General features: G+C 37.4%; 2 protein-coding genes across 2 annotated transcripts; one reads left to right on the top strand and one right to left on the bottom strand.

The window, feature by feature from the left end:
- Positions 1–2017: 2017 nt before the first annotated feature.
- On the top strand, positions 2018–4748 carry rpl36 (ribosomal protein L36). Its single transcript, XM_007246168.4, has 4 exons — positions 2018–2113; positions 3427–3521; positions 3775–3909; positions 4627–4748. Exons 2-4 carry the CDS (start codon positions 3429–3431, stop codon positions 4714–4716), a joined length of 318 nt encoding a protein of 105 aa, XP_007246230.1. The 5' UTR covers positions 2018–2113; positions 3427–3428; the 3' UTR covers positions 4717–4748.
- Positions 4749–5448: 700 nt separating this feature from the next.
- lonp1 (lon peptidase 1, mitochondrial) lies at positions 5449–17266 on the bottom strand. Its single transcript, XM_007246169.4, has 18 exons — positions 16716–17266; positions 14527–14615; positions 14317–14436; positions 13108–13348; positions 12939–13000; positions 11741–11870; positions 11578–11661; positions 10986–11206; positions 10198–10336; positions 9827–10005; positions 9649–9736; positions 9432–9554; positions 9047–9163; positions 8124–8264; positions 7810–7975; positions 7285–7505; positions 6371–6535; positions 5449–5916 (listed from the first exon to the last, which is right to left on the bottom strand). The coding sequence occupies exons 1-18, from the start codon at positions 17229–17231 to the stop codon at positions 5767–5769; spliced, it is 2952 nt and encodes a 983-aa protein (XP_007246231.4). The 5' UTR covers positions 17232–17266; the 3' UTR covers positions 5449–5766.
- Positions 17267–18157: the final 891 nt, after the last annotated feature.

Raw genomic sequence — 18157 nt, 5'->3', positions numbered from 1 at the left:
AAAATGGCCGACGCCAACGTAAAAACGCGCCAAAACCAGTGGACACACCGTCTGGGAATTGTAGTCCTTATACAACTTTGTAGTCCTGTGTCGGGATGCTCAGATACCTTGTTATGTTTTGCTCTTAACAATCCCTATGGAAAAAAATACCTACAGATGGAAATGAATGGTAAAGTGTGGAAAAAAGTTGTGTCAAGATGCACAACGTTTTAATTTTAAATTGAAACGCATACAATGTAAGTGGATCATGCGGGTATATTATATATTAAACTGCCTCTTTGCCCTAAATTAGGAGTCTTTGGTATATTCTCAGAAAATGCCAATTTCAACTGTAAAAAAAAATTAATATATGCCTCCTATATGCAAAACACAATATCTCTTCTAAGTGGAAAAGTATGGAACCACCCACATTAGGTCAGTGGTTGAAATTTTTCTCAGTGTATGGCCATGGAAAAATTAACATTTGCTGTTTAAAATAAAATCATGTAAATTTAGGGGGATCTGGGGATGATTTAGGCATTTTATGGAAGAAGATTAATAAAAAAATGTATTTGACGATTGACGTATGATGTCAAGGTGTTTTATGGTGACGCAATAATAGCACCATGAATGTGTTCCACTGCAACTGTCATTTTATGGTATCTTAACTGATTTTTATTTATTTATTTATTTTTGTAGTCTCATTATTATTGTGCTGTTTAAATGTATGTATGAATCAGGTATCTGTTGTAGCTTTGTGTATTATGTGTTTAAATGCTATGTTTGGTTAAAATAGCAACAATAAAAAGAAAAAAAAATCCCTTAAAGTTAAGTGTGTGAAAAATGCCTTACGTGTTATCTAAGAGCTTTCCTAATGGAAATCGTCATAATCCCTTAAACTTTCACTTAAGTGTTGAAGTTTCCTTAAATAATCACTGTGTTGTATAAAGCATCTTAAAAAAGTAATTAAGAGACATTTTACAGGAATATGGATTAATTTTGAGATGAATGAGCTTTTTAGCCTATATGTTTTAATTCTTTGTGCAAGAATGCAACAAATACGGAGCCCCCTAAGGTAACATTATTTAAAAAAAATGCATGGCCACGAATAATTAAGGCGTGGGAACAAGAGCCTAATGCATGGTAACGAGATAACTCCAAAATATTGCCATAGTTCATTTCAATATGAAAATAAAAAGAAACAAATTCACTCTCCATTTTCTTACAAAAGATTATCCTTGAAGCTTTGATGTAAAATTCAGTCTTCATCATGGGCGTTAACTTACAGAAAAACAAGCTTTATTATTCTCTGACTACTACTTAATTACGTAACGTAAACGTAAAGTGTTTTATTTAACTGGGCACTGAGGTGTAAGGAAAAGTCTTTAGTCCTTTAGTTCGTCTTTTTCACTAAAATTGATATTTTATTATTAGCCTTACTAGCAAAATAATGTTTTTATATCTCTTAAAAATATATCTTCAATTTATTTTAGTACTTCATACCAAAAAATATATTTAAACACACTTACACAAAGTTGCTGAGCACCTCCTTAAACCAAAAAAATAGATAGATCTTAAAACAAATTAACATTTAACTTGATGTAAAGTTCTCATATCTTACGAAGAGTTTCCATTTGTTTATAGTTTGTTTATTGCGTTTTTATATAAAGTGAGGATTACGAAAAAGACCCTTCCTAGAATTTAATGTTTTTTTTTCTTTTGTTTCTTTTTATATATTTTTAACAAAGAAATGCCTGGTAGCTCACCCCTCAGATATGCACAACATGACAATGACATTGATTAGAAGTAAGACGGGATATTTTAAAACAGTGCAACAGCTACATAAAATATCCTTATAAAGTTTTATGTACATAAATGCATGTTTATAAAAAAAAACTACTTTTAAAATAATGTAACAGTGCAAAATATTAAAATATATTTTATATATAGTTTTTTTCTCTTTTATATATAGTTTTTTGTCTTCATAATAAAATTCATATATTTGTGATTTTATTTAAAAGCTGTCTAGTGGCGCTGGGGGACTTTTAACTGTTTTAGTCGCAGCGCCGCTTTTATTTTTCTGCTTCCGCCCTCTCTCGCTCCTTTCCGGTTTGGACGCCATTAGAGAAAGCAGGTATGAATGTTGTGAGAATTGTAAAATGTTTAATCTGATGGATATCAAAGCCATCCTGACGTTAATCTGCTGAAATACAGTCTTATGTACGAGCGCAGCTGATTTACAGACCCTGTAGACGAGAATGGTCCTCGGTAGAGGCAGTGGGACTCTAGTATTGAGTGGTTTTGGGTCAGGACCGGGGAGTGAGCGGCTGTAGAGCACAGCCACGGGCTCCTGTTCATAAACCGCGATTAAATTCAGTATAGAGACGAATAATTACACACACAGCAGTGCGCGGTCTGTATGTATTATATGTGTGTGCTGGACAGTGTGGAGTGTTGCTCATAAAGAGTGTCATGGGGTGTGTTTGTGTAGGACGACGTTTTATTTTTTTAACCTTATTGCTGTCAGTTCAGGCTTCCATGCAGCGCAGAAACAGCAGAGATGTTTATTTAACTTGGTTATATATTAGGCTGCTAATTCAGAACCGCTATATTCTGTAACTGAATCTAGTAGTAATTATTGTTAGGTTGGTTAAATGTGTTATGATGGTTGATGGCTAGCTACAGTGCCTGCATGGCTTGTGACTGGACCGGATCAGACTTTTAATTAACGTTACCTGTTTTAAAATTTGTTTTTGTGTTTTGTATGTTTCTCATTCAGAAGGTATGGAGTAAGTACTTGGCTAGCATTAACAGAATGCAGGTTAAAATGCTGAGAGATGAGTGTATGCAAATACAAATGTCTAAAACTTAGTGTATTCTAATATAAACTCGAACCATTTAGAACCAAACTGACAAGTGTGTATGTTGGTAGTCATTTGTAGAAGTTGCTTTCAGTAATCCAGTAAAACCGATCCACAAATTGTATCTTGTTAGTTTGTGAATCTTTAAAATCTCAGTATGTTTCTTTTGTTGTGTGATCAGTTTTGCTGAAGGATACAAAACTGACTAGATCTTCATAGAGAGAAATCTGAGTGAAAATGTAACACTTTTAATGCACTGTAATGTGTAAATAATGGGTTTTCTCCCCCAATATAATTTTGAACATATTAAAATGATAATCTGGGTGCCGTGTGTGTGTAATGGTGTGTAACTGTTTGCTGGAGTAGTTTTGGCTTCAGTGTGAATCTGGATACTCTTACTGTTTTATTTCGGCCTCGTATTCAGAAACAGCATTGCGATTAATCTTTGATTATTATTCTTAAGGCAAATTAGACTACTACTGCTAGTGTTTCTCATTCTATTTGTAAATTAATTAGTTAATTTCTCTCAAGAACTACTTGTACGTATGCATTGTCTGAATTGACTCAACATGTTTGTTACCAACAGAAATGGCTATACGATATCCTATGGCGGTTGGCCTTAACAAAGGCCACCCAGTGACCAAGAACGTCAGCAAGCCCCGCCACAGCCGCAGGAGAGGGGTGAGTACATGTTCAGGAAATATGTATATCTGATTGCACATCAACAGCATATTTAGTCATGGTCATCATGTGTCAGTGTGCTCAGTTGCACTGTGTTGGTTAGATAGTGTGCAGTATTGGTTGTTAAGTGAATAACAGGATTTACAGATTATCAGTATTGAGCCTATTAACAAATGTAGTGTTTTTTAGTAGAATGCCTCTAGCACTGGTCAGTTTTAAGCCACACTAAATATTCTTTTATTTCTACCCTCAGCGTTTGACCAAGCACACCAAATTTGTGCGCGACATGATCCGTGAGGTGTGTGGATTCGCCCCCTATGAGCGACGTGCTATGGAGTTGCTGAAGGTGTCCAAAGACAAGCGTGCCCTCAAGTTCATCAAGAAAAGGGTAAGTCTTGTCAGTTGTTTTTTTAGACACACAATTTTTGGGTTTTACGCTGTTTAGACAAAAAGTAAATGTTCATATACTTGTACATATTTGGCATGTTCCTGGAGGCTTCCACTAGAGCCTCACTCATGGTCCTGCTTCCAGCCTGCCCAGCAAATTTCTTTCCTTATTCCCAACACACCTGATTTCAACAAATTAACTAGTTAAATCAGGTAATGTGTAGGGCAGAAGGGGCCACTAGGACCAGTAACGACAAATTAAACTCTACAATACTTTTCATTTCATTTTGAGTGCCTGCTTTGTGTACTCTACTTTGAATAGAACATCCACCAAGTGGAAGCAAGATATGCAAGGCAGCCATAATGGACAAAAATCTAAATTTTTTAAGTTATCTGTTTCTCTTGAGTCTGCATCATTCAATGTTTAAAACTAAGCATTTAGGTTAAGCTTTTAAGGGCATCCAGTAGACTGGACTTTCTTACTGAACTTGCTGTTAACCTTAGAGGGTCTGTTGCCAGATTTTCAGAAAGTAAAACTCAAATTCTTTAGTGATTTTGTTAAAATACTCTGGTGTCTGCTCATCTGGTGGAAATGTATACTTGTTTTAAGTAAAGATGATTGCAAACATGCGTTGACCTAATCCTAGCAAGTTTTTTAGGTTATGTAAATTTCTTTGCTTTATCTTTCGTTAATGGCAATAATTATTTTCTTGTGCAGGTGGGAACTCACATCCGTGCTAAGAGAAAGAGGGAAGAGCTCAGCAACATCCTGGCTGCAATGAGGAAAGCTGCTGCCAAGAAGGAGTAAACTGTATTGTTGGACAAATAAAATGTTTCTGTCGAAATTGGGTTTGTTTGTCATTTTTTGGTGTTAGTCTATTTCACAGGCTTCCCTTTTTTTTAAGTGCATTATTGTATCATCGCACACCTGGCTGTCATCAAAGTATCTTGTACTCCTCAATCAGCAAGTCTTTCACACACCTCAACCCTGTAACTTCATACTTTTTGTTAATCTTGGCAGTTGTTTTATTAAATAGTATGATTCATTGTTTTATAATATTGATGTTGGTTAAATAAGAAGTTTCCTTTGTAAAGTTACGGTATTGGAGAGATGAAGAAAAAAGTGTAGGGTTTAAATAAGTATTGACCATTAGGGCTGCACAATATTTGACAAACAAATTAACTACTCCAATGTGTGAGATATATTGTGATTAACATTCCACAATTTTAAGGCATCTGCTTAGAATAAATGTAATGTTGAACTAAAACAATCTGACACTGAAATATTTCATGGAAAATAACTGCAATTTTTTAAAGCAGCATACAATGGTTACATCTCTTACACATGCCTCCGTTGTAATGGCAATGCTGAAATGGTATACTGTGCAGCCCTATCGACTGTTGTAAAAGCATGCTAGCCAAACTAGTCCGTTCTTATGGTAGTGGTGATGCAGTTCTAGAATAATATAAATATACATTAGGAATGGGAGAGCACATAAGTTAGAGGAAAAGTAATACAAAAAGACAACACTCGGAGTCCTTCAAAATTATAGACAATATATTAAGATAAACATTGGTAATTACAAGGAGAGGAATCAGCAGAAATGCAAGTTTTCAAATGATTTCTTCTCACAAGATTGACTGAAGTGTTGAATTACAGGCTGCTTAGCAGCAATATCTCCATCTCATGATCTACAGCTCTCCTCATTGTTCAGCTTGCAGCCTTCTGACAGCGAGGTTCTGTGTCTGTAAGTGCTAGAAAAAAGAACCTCATTTGGCTTGTGTATGTCAGTGTTCTCTTCAGACTTCGTACACTTGACTGCATCTTCGATTAAGCTGATAAGATTGCTGATGTTCTTCATTGTCCTGGGAACACGATCTTGTAAATCTCCTGATAATGTTCAACAAAATGCACCTCCAGGCCCTCAGTGATGTACTCAGCCAGATCTGAGAAGTCTTTCTTGTTCTCTGCAGGGAGGATAATGCAGTCTACGCCAGCTCTCTTCGCCTGTAGAAAAACAGACATTTCACATACAATTTAGAGAAGCTAATGGGGTGATGACACTGATCTTTTTTTTTGTAATGTGTCAATGATAACAGCTTTATATCTTATCATAGTCATGCAAAAATGGCATTTAAGATGAATGAGCCAATAGAAATGCTCCAAAATTACTACTTTTTCCATATACTGTACTTTATTAAAAACAATTGCCATCAGAGGCAATTATGGACATTATTACAATATGACAGTGATGATGCATTAAACCTTAAAATAGGTACAAATAATAATAAAAAAAAATTGTCAATAAAAAAAAATCTGGTTGCACAGAGTAAGCCATTATTAATGTATCTACAATAATAAAGCATCAAATGATTCTAAAATGATCTGTAAATCTACAAAGCACAATAAATAGAATAAAACAAATGTACATCACAGTGGGGCTACTTTATATGAAACTCACCGCAATGGTCTTTTCCTTGATGCCTCCAACAGGCAGAATCTTCCCGGTCAGGGACACTTCTCCAGTCATGGCCACGTTCTGACGCACTGGTGTGTTTGTAGCTAAAGACAGCAGGGCTGTGACTATAGTACAGCCTGCACTTGGCCCATCTTTAGGAGTGGCGCCCTAAAACACAAAAAGCCATAACATTCATACATTAAAAATATATCTAATAATTAATGTACATATTCAGTGCATATGTCATTATGAAAGTATTACTTATTGTAACATTAGAACTGCAACACTAAACCCTAGCACAAGCCACTAAACCATATATATTTTTTCATTAATAGCTAAAATATGTTCCTTAGAATTAATGAAACATACCAGTCCTGCTTTAATTTTTTATAAACATTTCCTAAACTTAAAAAAAAAAAAAGCGCAGCATCCTTAGATTTAACTGTGCTATAGGCGTGAATGACGTGTCACACATGACAACATGCAGATCAGTCAATCAATAATACCGCCCCCAGTTGATGTCCAATCGTCTGCGTCTCACCGCTATCAGAGGCACACTGCTGCCACTGCAGCTCAGCCAATCAGCTCTCTCTCCTGCCCCACCTCTAAACCCATACATCACCCCACCTAAACTACCCCTTCCATTTTTTTATTCTTTTCTAATTTAAGCTAAGGGTGGAGTCAGCAAAGATTAAGGGGCTTAATGCCCCTTTAAATCCCACATTCAGTTGTTTCTAGGGAAAGCTAGGAACAGAAGCTGTTCCCCTTAAGCAAAAATTAAGAAGGAATGGCAGGAATAATTGTTGGCTAATCAAAAAAATAATAGTGCTATTAGTTAACAACCAAAATAATCATTTAACCGACGATAATAAAATAGTAATATGTCATCTTTACTGAACAAGCACTAATTCTCTTACCTCAGGTACGTGTAAATGTACATGGGAACCAACAAGGAAGTCGTTTTCCGGCTGATGCTTCATGAGGAAAGAGCGAGCGAATGTGTAGGCAATCTTTGCGCTCTCCTTCATCACGTCTCCAAGCTGCCCTGTGACCTCTAGTGAGCCTTCAGAGGGTCCGTCTTTCCCCTTGGAGGTCCTCGGTCTCCTCAGGGACGTCTCGATGAACAGCGTGGAGCCACCTGAGGACGAATAACAGGAAGAGTGAACAAGGTTTGGTGTTAATTGTGAATACACCAAAATGTTTAATGTATGCAATTGGCTACAGTGCCAATGTATTCATTCAATCTTCTAATTTCTGTTCTTTTAATGGTCCTTTATTCATAATCCCAAAAGTTTATTACATTTTAATGTAATGTACCTTATTAACTTTCTGTTGGAGCAGAGAGGCCTCACAATGGCAATGTGGTGGACCAGAGTATCGAACCCACAACCCTGTGATCAATAATCCAGCAGCCACCACTGCCCCTTCTAACATAAACTTACCCATAGCTGTCCATGCCAGGCCCATAACCACCCCTGGTGGAGTGACATCATACATTCGGTCCACTGTGAAGAGGGGTTTCCCAACATAGTCTTGTAGATTTTCGGCCGTTACATTAACATTGGTCTCCTCTCCATTAACAATGCGGAATGCTGCTTTACGGAATACCTGAAAGAACCCAGAAATATGAGAACAGTGAGAGCAGAACCGTAAGAAGTTCAAAGTGGTCCAAAAAAGCTAAAACTGCCTATAAATTCCAAAATCTTAATACAGTCCTGTTGTAACAATATCACCTTTAATAATAATAGTCTCTTACCTTCTCCACCTGCTTCTGCAGGTTCCTGACTCCACTCTCTCTGCAGTACTGGCGGATGAGAACATTTAGAGCCTCGGAGGAGATGCTAGTCTTCTGTTCATCTAAACCACAAAGTACTCGCAACTGAGGCACCAAATATTTCTGAAGGACAAAACAGGAAACAGGAAGATTTAAAAAAAAAAAAGAGTTTAATAAAAATAAAGGCTAAATCAGTATTGCACAATAAAAAAAAAGCACAATACTGGATAATACTGCTAATATTCAACCAGGAGAAAAAAATAACAGGGTATAAAAATGGCACAAGCTATTTGCAAACAGGTGTGTGTTGCAGTGTGTGCTATTTACACCCAGGTCTTAGTAACAGTGTGTACTATTAGTTAAAATGTTTATATGGAAGTAAAAATTAAAAAGCATTGTTCCACGTTTTGTCCTGTTCTTTCGGTGCATTAATCATGATATTTCCACACAGTTTAAAGAACAACTGCCAAATTCAAATGATTGAGATATTCAGATACAGTGTTTAAGCTTGACTGTGACAATAATGTCAATTTACATTCCTAAAACTCTCATTAACTCAATTACATCTAATTACATTAGATTAATTTGAATACAATGCAAAAAGTCACTCCCAAAAAAATAAATTGGATTAAAAATGATTGGAATTTTCTTTATGCATAGAATCGGATTAAACATTTACATTTTATGCAATCTGAAAATTAACTACTATCTGCCACCAGTCTTTGCATGTAAAACAATACCAGTTTTTGAAACGTGAAACAATTCTGCTAAAACCGGTATCGTGACTCAAGTGTATTTAATCATATAATAATTACAGGCACATTTACAATCAAAACTACAGTCAAACAAATAAATGATACAGACAGTTATTAAAAAGGCATATGCAACTTTATGCAGTTTGTTACCTCTGCGATGGCCAGTTTCTCCTGAGCTACGTAGCCGGACACATTGATCATTTCCATTCGGTCTCGTAAAGGCTCTGGAATGGTGTCTAATACATTGGCAGTACAAATAAACAGAACCTGCAAAGGATCCACAGTAACAAAAATCATTAAGCCAAAAGTCATCTGGTAAAGATTTAAGAAAAGAATGTGTAGAATAACGGCTCATGCTTCTGAACAGTATTGGTGCATAATCTACAATGGACTACAATTCATCTAACAACACTGTATGCATAATCCAGGTTTGTTCAATTCAATTTAAAAGTGGAATATAAGCAAAAATAAGACTGCTATGAAGGCAACAGCATAGATTTGATGCAGAAGCAAAATTTGGCCTTAAGTCCTATACCTTAGAGAGGTCCACAGGCACATCTAAATAATGGTCAAGGAAATTTGCATTCTGTTCCGGGTCCAAAAGCTCCAGGAGTGCAGATGATGGATCACCTTGGTAACCCCTGCCTATCTTGTCCACCTGTTCAATAGGAAACACATAATAAATTAATACAATTAAACAAACAATATTTTACACTTTGAAGCAATTAAAAAGCCCATCATCTAGAACTTACCTCATCAATGAGAACCAGAGGATTTTCCGTCTTTGTCTTCTTTAAACACTGAATAATTTTTCCAGGCATAGCACCAACATAAGTCCTCCTACAAAGAGTTCAAACCTGTATTAGGAAATCACACGTTTCCAGATGAAGGCACAATAACTGCTTGATTGCTAAATTACTCAAAGCCCACCTGTGGCCCTTTATTTCAGCCACGTCTGTCATGCCGCCCACGCTGAAGCGGAAGTACTCTCGATTAAGTGCTCTGGCAATGGAGCGGGCGATGCTGGTCTTCCCCACACCGGGAGGCCCATAGAAACACAGGATCTTTCCCTGTGTGCTGCCTCTCAGCTGGCTAACTGCTATAAACTCCTGCAGGAAAACAAAGCAACAGAACATTAATGGCAACATGTTTTATTCGCTGGCTTTTAGATGAAGGTGACTGCTATTATTTTTGTTTCTACGTTTTTCCCAAACAAATAATGTAGGCTTATTGGGCAGACATAAGTAGAAAAACAAACTATACAGACAGAAATATAATTCAATAATAGATTATCAGCTTACAAGAATACGCTTTTTCACGTCATCCATTCCATAATGATCCTCCTCCAGCACTTCTTGGGCTCTGACCAGTTCCAGGTTCTCCACACTGTTGGTGCCCCAGGGCATGGAGGTCAGCCAGTCCAAGTAGTTCCTTGTGACACTGAGGGATGGAACAATAACATCAAAACAAAATATTAAAGCAGTCTGGCCAGTGTCACAAGATAACACCTCACAACTTAAACAGGTGTGTTGGGTATTTCCAAGCCATCCCAAAAATTCAATTATCAATTTACATACTGCTACCCCATGGTTTTTGCCAGGTCAGTGTATATACTGTAGGTACCATGTCAGTGTAAAACATAGCTTATAATGTTAAATACAAAAAATGCAATAGAGCTTTTTTCCATGTGCAACATAATAAGAGACCACTTAAAAATCATGAGTTTCTTTGATTTTACCAAATTGAAAAACTCTGAAATTTAAGTCAACAGGAAGATGGATGATCACAAGCCATCAAACCAAGCTGAACTGTTTGAAGGTCACCCAAAAGCAGTATGTAAGACCAGTGGAGGAGAATATGCTAAGATGCATGAAAAAACAGGATTATTCAACCAAATATTGATTTCTGAATTCTTAAAACTCTAAAGGCATCACACCTCTGAATGTTGAGTGCCAAATTCAATTTGCTGCTTTATTTGAGAGAAACTAAACATCTGTGTCAGAAATGGGTGTAATTTAAAGTAGCTAAATTTATGTTTTTGGAAAAGTTTAAAAACATGCTTTTTGAAATATGTAGTAACAAAACGTACTTGAATTCTGAGGAGTGATTATCCAGCAGAGACAGTTTGTTCAGCTCCTCATTAATGACCTCCATGATGTGCTGGGGCACTGTGCGGTCCTTCAGCCTCTCACGGAACTTCTCCTCAATGGCGTCCTTGTCCTCCTTCTCCAGCCCCAGCTCCTTCTTTATGATCTTGAGCTGCTCCTGCAGGAGGTACTTTCTGTGGGTTTGCTTGATCTTCTCTTCAACCTGGAGAGCAGACAGCAGAATAGTGAATCAAATCAATTAGACAATCAAATACACTCACCACTGCAATGAGAGACGTATTGTCATTGTCATCGTCAACGTTACCAAACACAAAGCATGTCTACTAATAAACTGTGTTGCCCAAATACAAAGGTGTTTCTGTATGACAGAGCTAAAACTCTAATCTAATTAAATCCATCTAATCAAGTTCTTCAAGAGTATCTGAATATCAGAGCCAAATGTGCAAGATTACAGTTGATTCAATGGCACAAATCCAGAGGTAAGGTTCAGCAGCTCCACTGCATGTAGTAATCCGGCCTAATACAGCTTCCCTAAAGCCCTGATCTTGTGATTGAGCTGTGAGGTTTAATTACCTCTCTTCCAAGGCGCTGCTGCAGTTTGCTCAACTCGTACTCTTTCTTCAGCAGTGAGAGGGCTTTGTACAGTCGTTTGGGGATCTGAAAAAGCAGCACACACATTAAAAATCTTGTTCAGGCTGATTGTATGTTTTAGCAATAATGTAGTTTAAAGTCTTACGTTGGTTTCTTCCAACACATCCTGTAACTCATGTGACTCTGCTCCAGTTAGTGCAGCCCCCATGTCACTTAAATAGATAGGGTTGTCCACGACTCTCTGTCCAGCCTGCATCATCTGCAGAACAGATTCCCTGTGGAACACATATACACATATATTTGCAATTACTGATGTAAATATTGTATAAGTAAATCACAAAGAATGGAATCCAATAGAAATACTTTTTAAACACAATTTCAATTAGAACATTATTTAGGCAATAATACACGAGGGAGAGTGCTATAGCATGATCTCAAAGTATATTATTGCGATTATACCACGGTTCCATTATCGCTGTTTATTGAAAGATTTTGATTTAAAGAGGACGAGAAAATACGATGTTTGGTTATAAAAACTCAAGAGTTAAAATATTTACATTGCTGCTCTGTTTGTAGCTGCACTGGTTGACTTGTAAGCGCTGCATCTTTGCTAGGTTACCTATATATGGCGGGGTAATACATGGAGAGCTTTGGTTACAGTGCATTACCGGCTGATAACAACACTCATAGAACCACTCTCAGCCAATGACATTGCAGGGTCGGAACTAACTGTAATATTCAAAATTATTATTCATAGCAGCCTTTATAGTTATGAACATAAATAAATAACCTACACTGACATGCCAAATAGCATGGGAGAGGAACTAGCGTTATATCCTATAACTTTTGCCATGTCCCACATAAGCTCAGGAACAGTGCACTTCTAAAAAGAGCCAGAATTTGCTGGTCATGTTTATTAGCATCTTCTATTATAATTCCTGTTACTCAAGTAATGTTGTGGATAGTGACATATCCCATCCACCTAACGTCATCTATCAGGCCTTGCTCCAACTTCAACCTAACTTACAAGAAAACACCTCACAACCTATACAGGTGTGATCCCCAAAATTAACACTTCATGATACATTCCCCATGACTTTTGGCATATCACTGAATTGCATGCTTTGTTAAATAGTTCTTTATATATTTACAGAGAACTCATAATATTTAACAGGAAAGTTGATATAGATGACATATATAGCTATACATATAGTTTATATACAGGGATATAGAGGTATAAATGGCTAAAACTATACTGCTCAATTCTATTTTTATTTACACTTTATACAGTTCTACTTTAATTAAATAAACATGTACAAACTATGATGTGATATTAAAGTTACCTGTAGAGAGGATTCAAAGCGATGATGTCACGGATGGTCTTCACGATCTCTGCTGTTAGTGCCTAGATAAACACAAAGAGCTGATTAAACCAAGTCTAATCCAACAAACACAGTAACCATACCAAGTGCAACAAATACAATGGGTACAAAATACAATAGGCGGCAATACCTTGACCTCTTCTGTGACCTGGAACTCCTCGTGTACAACGTTGTCCACCTCCACCATGAGCACCTCAGGCAGAGGCACAGCCTCCACCACAAACTCAGCGTCCTGCACTCTCTCCGCCATCGAATCAGCCAGAGAGGCCGAGTCCCTGCGGGTCCGCTTCGACTTCCTCCGTGGCGTCTTCGATTCCTCCTCTGAATCCACTGACTCATCATCAACATCCAGCTGCTTAGTGATGCGAATTCTATACAAAGAGGAGGTTGAATAAGAAAATACAATTCATTATGATTCCAGTTTACCACAATGTAATTTAAATAACTTATCTAAAATCTGTAAAGGTAAAGTTCAAAATTATTAGTAAGTTTAACCAATCAATAATATAAAATGTATTTATATAGCGCTTTTTACAACTGATCCTGTCAAAAAGCAACTTTACAGAACCATTAGTTAATGGGCTTTTTATCCAAATCTCACACTGTAGAAACTAAATGAACACAGTAAAAGAAATGCACAGACCAGTGGGCAGGTCAAACACATCCATAGATATGCTGATGTGCACACACACAGCATTTAAATGCGGACAGACTCAAATTATATGTCTAAAATGTAAAATATATAAAATATCTAAAATCTTTTTCCAGCTGCAGCATTTTTCAGTTTCAGAATTTTACAAAACAATGAAATAATGAAATCACAATTACAGTATTTTTCGCACTATAAGGCGCACTTAAAATCCTTTCATTTTCCCAAAAATCGTCAGTGTGCCTTTTAGTCTGGTGCGCTTTAGTATGGACTTTTACCAGTCAGGTGGTGAGGAGAAGTAAAGTCACTCTGCTGAAGTACAGCGTTATAAAAGAAAATATTTCAGTTAAGTTCTCCAGCACTGGGGCTGGAGTAGCATTAGCATTAGCTGCTAACCGCTATTTCCCCCTTCAGAGGCGAGTATTATCGGCCTGTAGCCTGCTGCTAAGCCCGGCAAGCGCTGAAAATCTTTGTAGATTAACATCCAGCATTCTTTTTTTTTTATTTGTTTTGTTTACTTAGCTTAGCTTTACTTAACTTAAATGTGCCTTATAATCCAGTGCGCCTTATGTATGAAAATAGACCATAAAATAGGTGTTCATTGATAGTGTGCCTTATAATACATATTACAGTGCAAAAAATATGGTACAAAACTCTGCTGTGGGTCTTTGATTTAAAACGATGAACTACCTTCTGTGTCCCATTACAATCATGCGAAGTTTGTCGCCAAGGTCCTGCATCTCATGGATCTGAACAAAAGTCCCTGTGTTGTAGACGGCATCCAAATTTGCCACAACATCTGACTCATCACTGATTAAAAAAAGAAAGAGAAATGAGACAATATAGTCAAATGGTCATTCAAGTAAGAGTTCAAATAATAAAACTTTCTTAGATCCATACCCATCATCCTTCTTGAGAAAGACACCGGCGTATGGCTGAGCAAGTCGTACTTTTCTTCTCAGCAAGTCCATCAGCTGCTTATTTTTCACCTGGAAAGAGAGAGAAAAAGAGTGCAGAACTGGTTAAAAGAGTAATTTACACTGATATGCCAAAAGACGTTGAGGTGAGTGAGACTGAACATAGTGCTCATGGCAAGGCACTATGAACAAACAGAGTTCAAGTGAGGCCTGATAGCGAAGGTCAGACGAATGTCATAGAAGACATTACCACCCAACAGTGGAAAAGTGCAGTGGGTGGTAATGATCATGACCAGTGTCATGTGGCTAGATCTGTCCATCTCAAATCAAGGATGATCCACACACAGACCCACAGGTCACTGCATTGTAATTTAGCTTCCATGGGACATGGCAAAAGTCATGGGACACAATAACAGTTCTTGTCCCATGATTTGTGGCACATCAGTAATGGTCTCAATTTATGTGAATGGCACAGCTTCATTTTTGGGGCTTAAACTTTTCTGATCCTAATACATTTATGTTACAAGAAACTTTTATTATTTTTAATTATTGATATATTTTATACTGTAGGTTAACATATGTTGCTATTATGGATTTAGCTGGTAATCAAAATATATCCCAATTGTTTTAGAAGCTTCTCATTACATTATGGCAACACTATGACAACAGAAAAACTCCAAAATATTACAGTAAAAGTTAGAGAACACTCCTGGAAAGATAAATTCTGGAGATGCCTGATTTTGTTGGACAGCAGCACTGTGTTACATTCATATTGGAGGAACAACAAGAGTATTTTCCCAGCCTACAAAACAATTAAGAGAGGTCTCTTTAACTCATTGTGCACCAACAAAGATCCAGGGGGAGCCCATGTCAACCCTGCTAGGGGTTAACCATTTCATTCAAGCCATTCTGTTACAGTGAATACCCTCACTTTGACTGTAGTGAAACAACTGCACCTCTCTCATTTACATGCACTGTTTAGAAGTGGGAATAGTAATAGGAATGGGCCACATCCTCTTGCATGCATGCAATAATATCTCCAAAATAGACATGATCTAAAAAAATCTTAAAAGCAACATATTTTAACTGCAGTTTAGATTGAACTAATTTATATATATATTATATATATACTCAATAACGTTTTAACCCATAAGTGCCCAGAGCAGCTCCCTCATTTTTTCTTATTGTTGCCACTTAACTGTAAATATTTTAAGGTTAAAAGCCTGATGTAACAGAAATGACAGAACAACTATTTCATGATTTTAACTTTTAGTTCTAGAACTAGTGTCAGATGTACTAACAAGGATTGTGGAACATTTAATTAAAGCATGTGAATTGGTTAAACAGATCTGTAAAAGTCAAAGTTTCTCTTTTAAAGGGAGCTAGTTTTATCTCAAGCAATAACCCAGCACTCCTACATTATTTAAATAAACACATTATGTACAGTATGTGTCACTTAAGGACTTCATGACTTAAAATGACAAAGAGCAGTAAGGATTTTCTAGATCTTCTACAGGGTTTGTGACACATACCTTAGCATGGGCTCTTTTTGGTTAGTATTTTTTTGCAGAAGTATAATCTAGAAATTAATTTGAATATATATGTAATAATACTGAGATTATTTCTTTATTATATTATATTAGTTTATGATTATTATTTTAGGCCGATATTTCCCACCCCCAGTTGTCAATGACAATGTATGTCCAAAACATTTGTATGGACATAAACCCTTTAAATGTATTTATATTTCTCCCAGTTTTCTTCAAAAACAATCTCTACTCTTCTAGAAAGTCTTTACTGACCACTTGAACATTGCTGTATTGAATCTTTGATTGCAATCAACCATATTACAACAGATACAGTTATTATGGTCAGGTACTGACGTTTAATGGTTATTTCTGATTAGTACTGTCACTCCAGCTAATTTCAAAGGTGGCTTACTGGTTCTCCAGCTCCAGAGAACCCCACAGTACACACCTGACATTAACCCTGGTGGCCTTAGGGTTATACATCACACATTCAGTGTCAGCAAAAAGTTCACCTTATCTAAACAGCTGAACACACCAGCTAACTAGCTGGGTTAATTAGTTAGAAGTGTGTAGATACGGCTGGACTTGCAGTATAACTAGCTGTAAACTAGTTACTGAACCATGGATCTGAGTGACTACTAACCTCGATGATCTTTATGAAACGTGGGAAAACAGGGTTCCTGGTGACTGCGATCAGAGGAACGTTAGGAAAAACCTCTGGCACCATCATAGGTGTCAAAGCGGTCATCTGAGGAGCTCCATACCCGCCTCCCTCTCCATCCCCGCCCGCATCATCCGGGCCAGCCCCGCTGCTCTCCGCTCCATCCTCCCCGGACAGCCCGCCGGGTCCGCTGCCCCGGTTCCCCATCATATAGCCCCTGCGCTCGGAGCTGACCGACCAACCGGGTCCTGAGGCGTCCCTCCACCCGGGGAGGACGGCGGAGACCCGGCTCCATGCCCTGACGCCCGCCGCTGGAGGAGAACCGATGCCGCACAGCGGCTTGAGGCCGGAGCTGTAGGCATACGCTCGGGTCGGGGTTTGCCCGCTGTGGCCGGGTGTCTGGCTCCGGAACAGCGCTCTGATTTCAGCGCTGAAGGCGCTGGAGCGGGTCTGCAGCGCCTGTCTGTACGGAGCCCACAGTCGCATGTACGCCGCCATGTTTATCTGGAGCCTTCTACGAGCCCAGAGCCATGCACGCGCTGCGACCGCTGATTGCGTCAGCGTGTTTACACACGCCCCTTAAACTGGAAACGCGGCTGGAAACATATTTTCATTTTTCTATTTATTTATTTCTCATAATTTAGTATATAATATCCAATTTATATTTAAACAATTAATAAAATACAGTCTAAAATAAAATATAAATAAAAAGTGCCCTTATACTTATTAATGGTCGCGCTCCAATAAACGCACTCGGGTTCAAGGGTTTCATAAGAATGCAAATCTCCAGTACTTGGATGGTTTGTACTTTTTTTACTACTAGCTTTATGTTATTTAAGATGTACTGATAATAATACAGTAACACCTGTACATAAAAAGTTCAGAAATCATTATTTGGTGGAATATCTCTGGTTTTTAATTACAGTTTTCATATATGTTGGCATGTTCTCCTCCACCAATCTTACACACTCCTTTTAGATAACTTTATGTCACTCCTGGTGCAAAAAAAACACAAGCAGAACAGCTTGGTTTTATGGCTTGTGATCATCCATCTTTCTCTTGATTATATTCCAGAGTTTTTCAATATGGTAAAATAAAAGAAACTCGTCATTTTTAAGTGGTCTCTAAATCATAATAAAAAAACAAAACAAATAAAACCTTTACTTTTAATGTATGTATGTATTGTGTGTAGCTTATATAGTTAGCTATGGAGAAATCATACCCAGGTAGCAAAAGTACACTAAATTGAAGTTAATCCTTGCATCTTTAATACAACAATTTTGACCTCCGATGTCAGAATTGATTTATTAGTTCACATCAATTTTACAATCAATGTTGTATTTCTTGCTTGTATTTCTGCTACATTGTAGGAATGGACATTTAAATAATAATATCAATCGTTATTTATCATATTTTTTGTGGAG

The sequence above is a fragment of the Astyanax mexicanus genome, chromosome 16 (assembly GCF_023375975.1).
Source record: "Astyanax mexicanus isolate ESR-SI-001 chromosome 16, AstMex3_surface, whole genome shotgun sequence".
NCBI classification, from domain to species: Eukaryota; Metazoa; Chordata; class Actinopteri; order Characiformes; family Acestrorhamphidae; genus Astyanax; species Astyanax mexicanus.
This window is presented reverse-complemented; position numbering and strand designations above follow the sequence as displayed.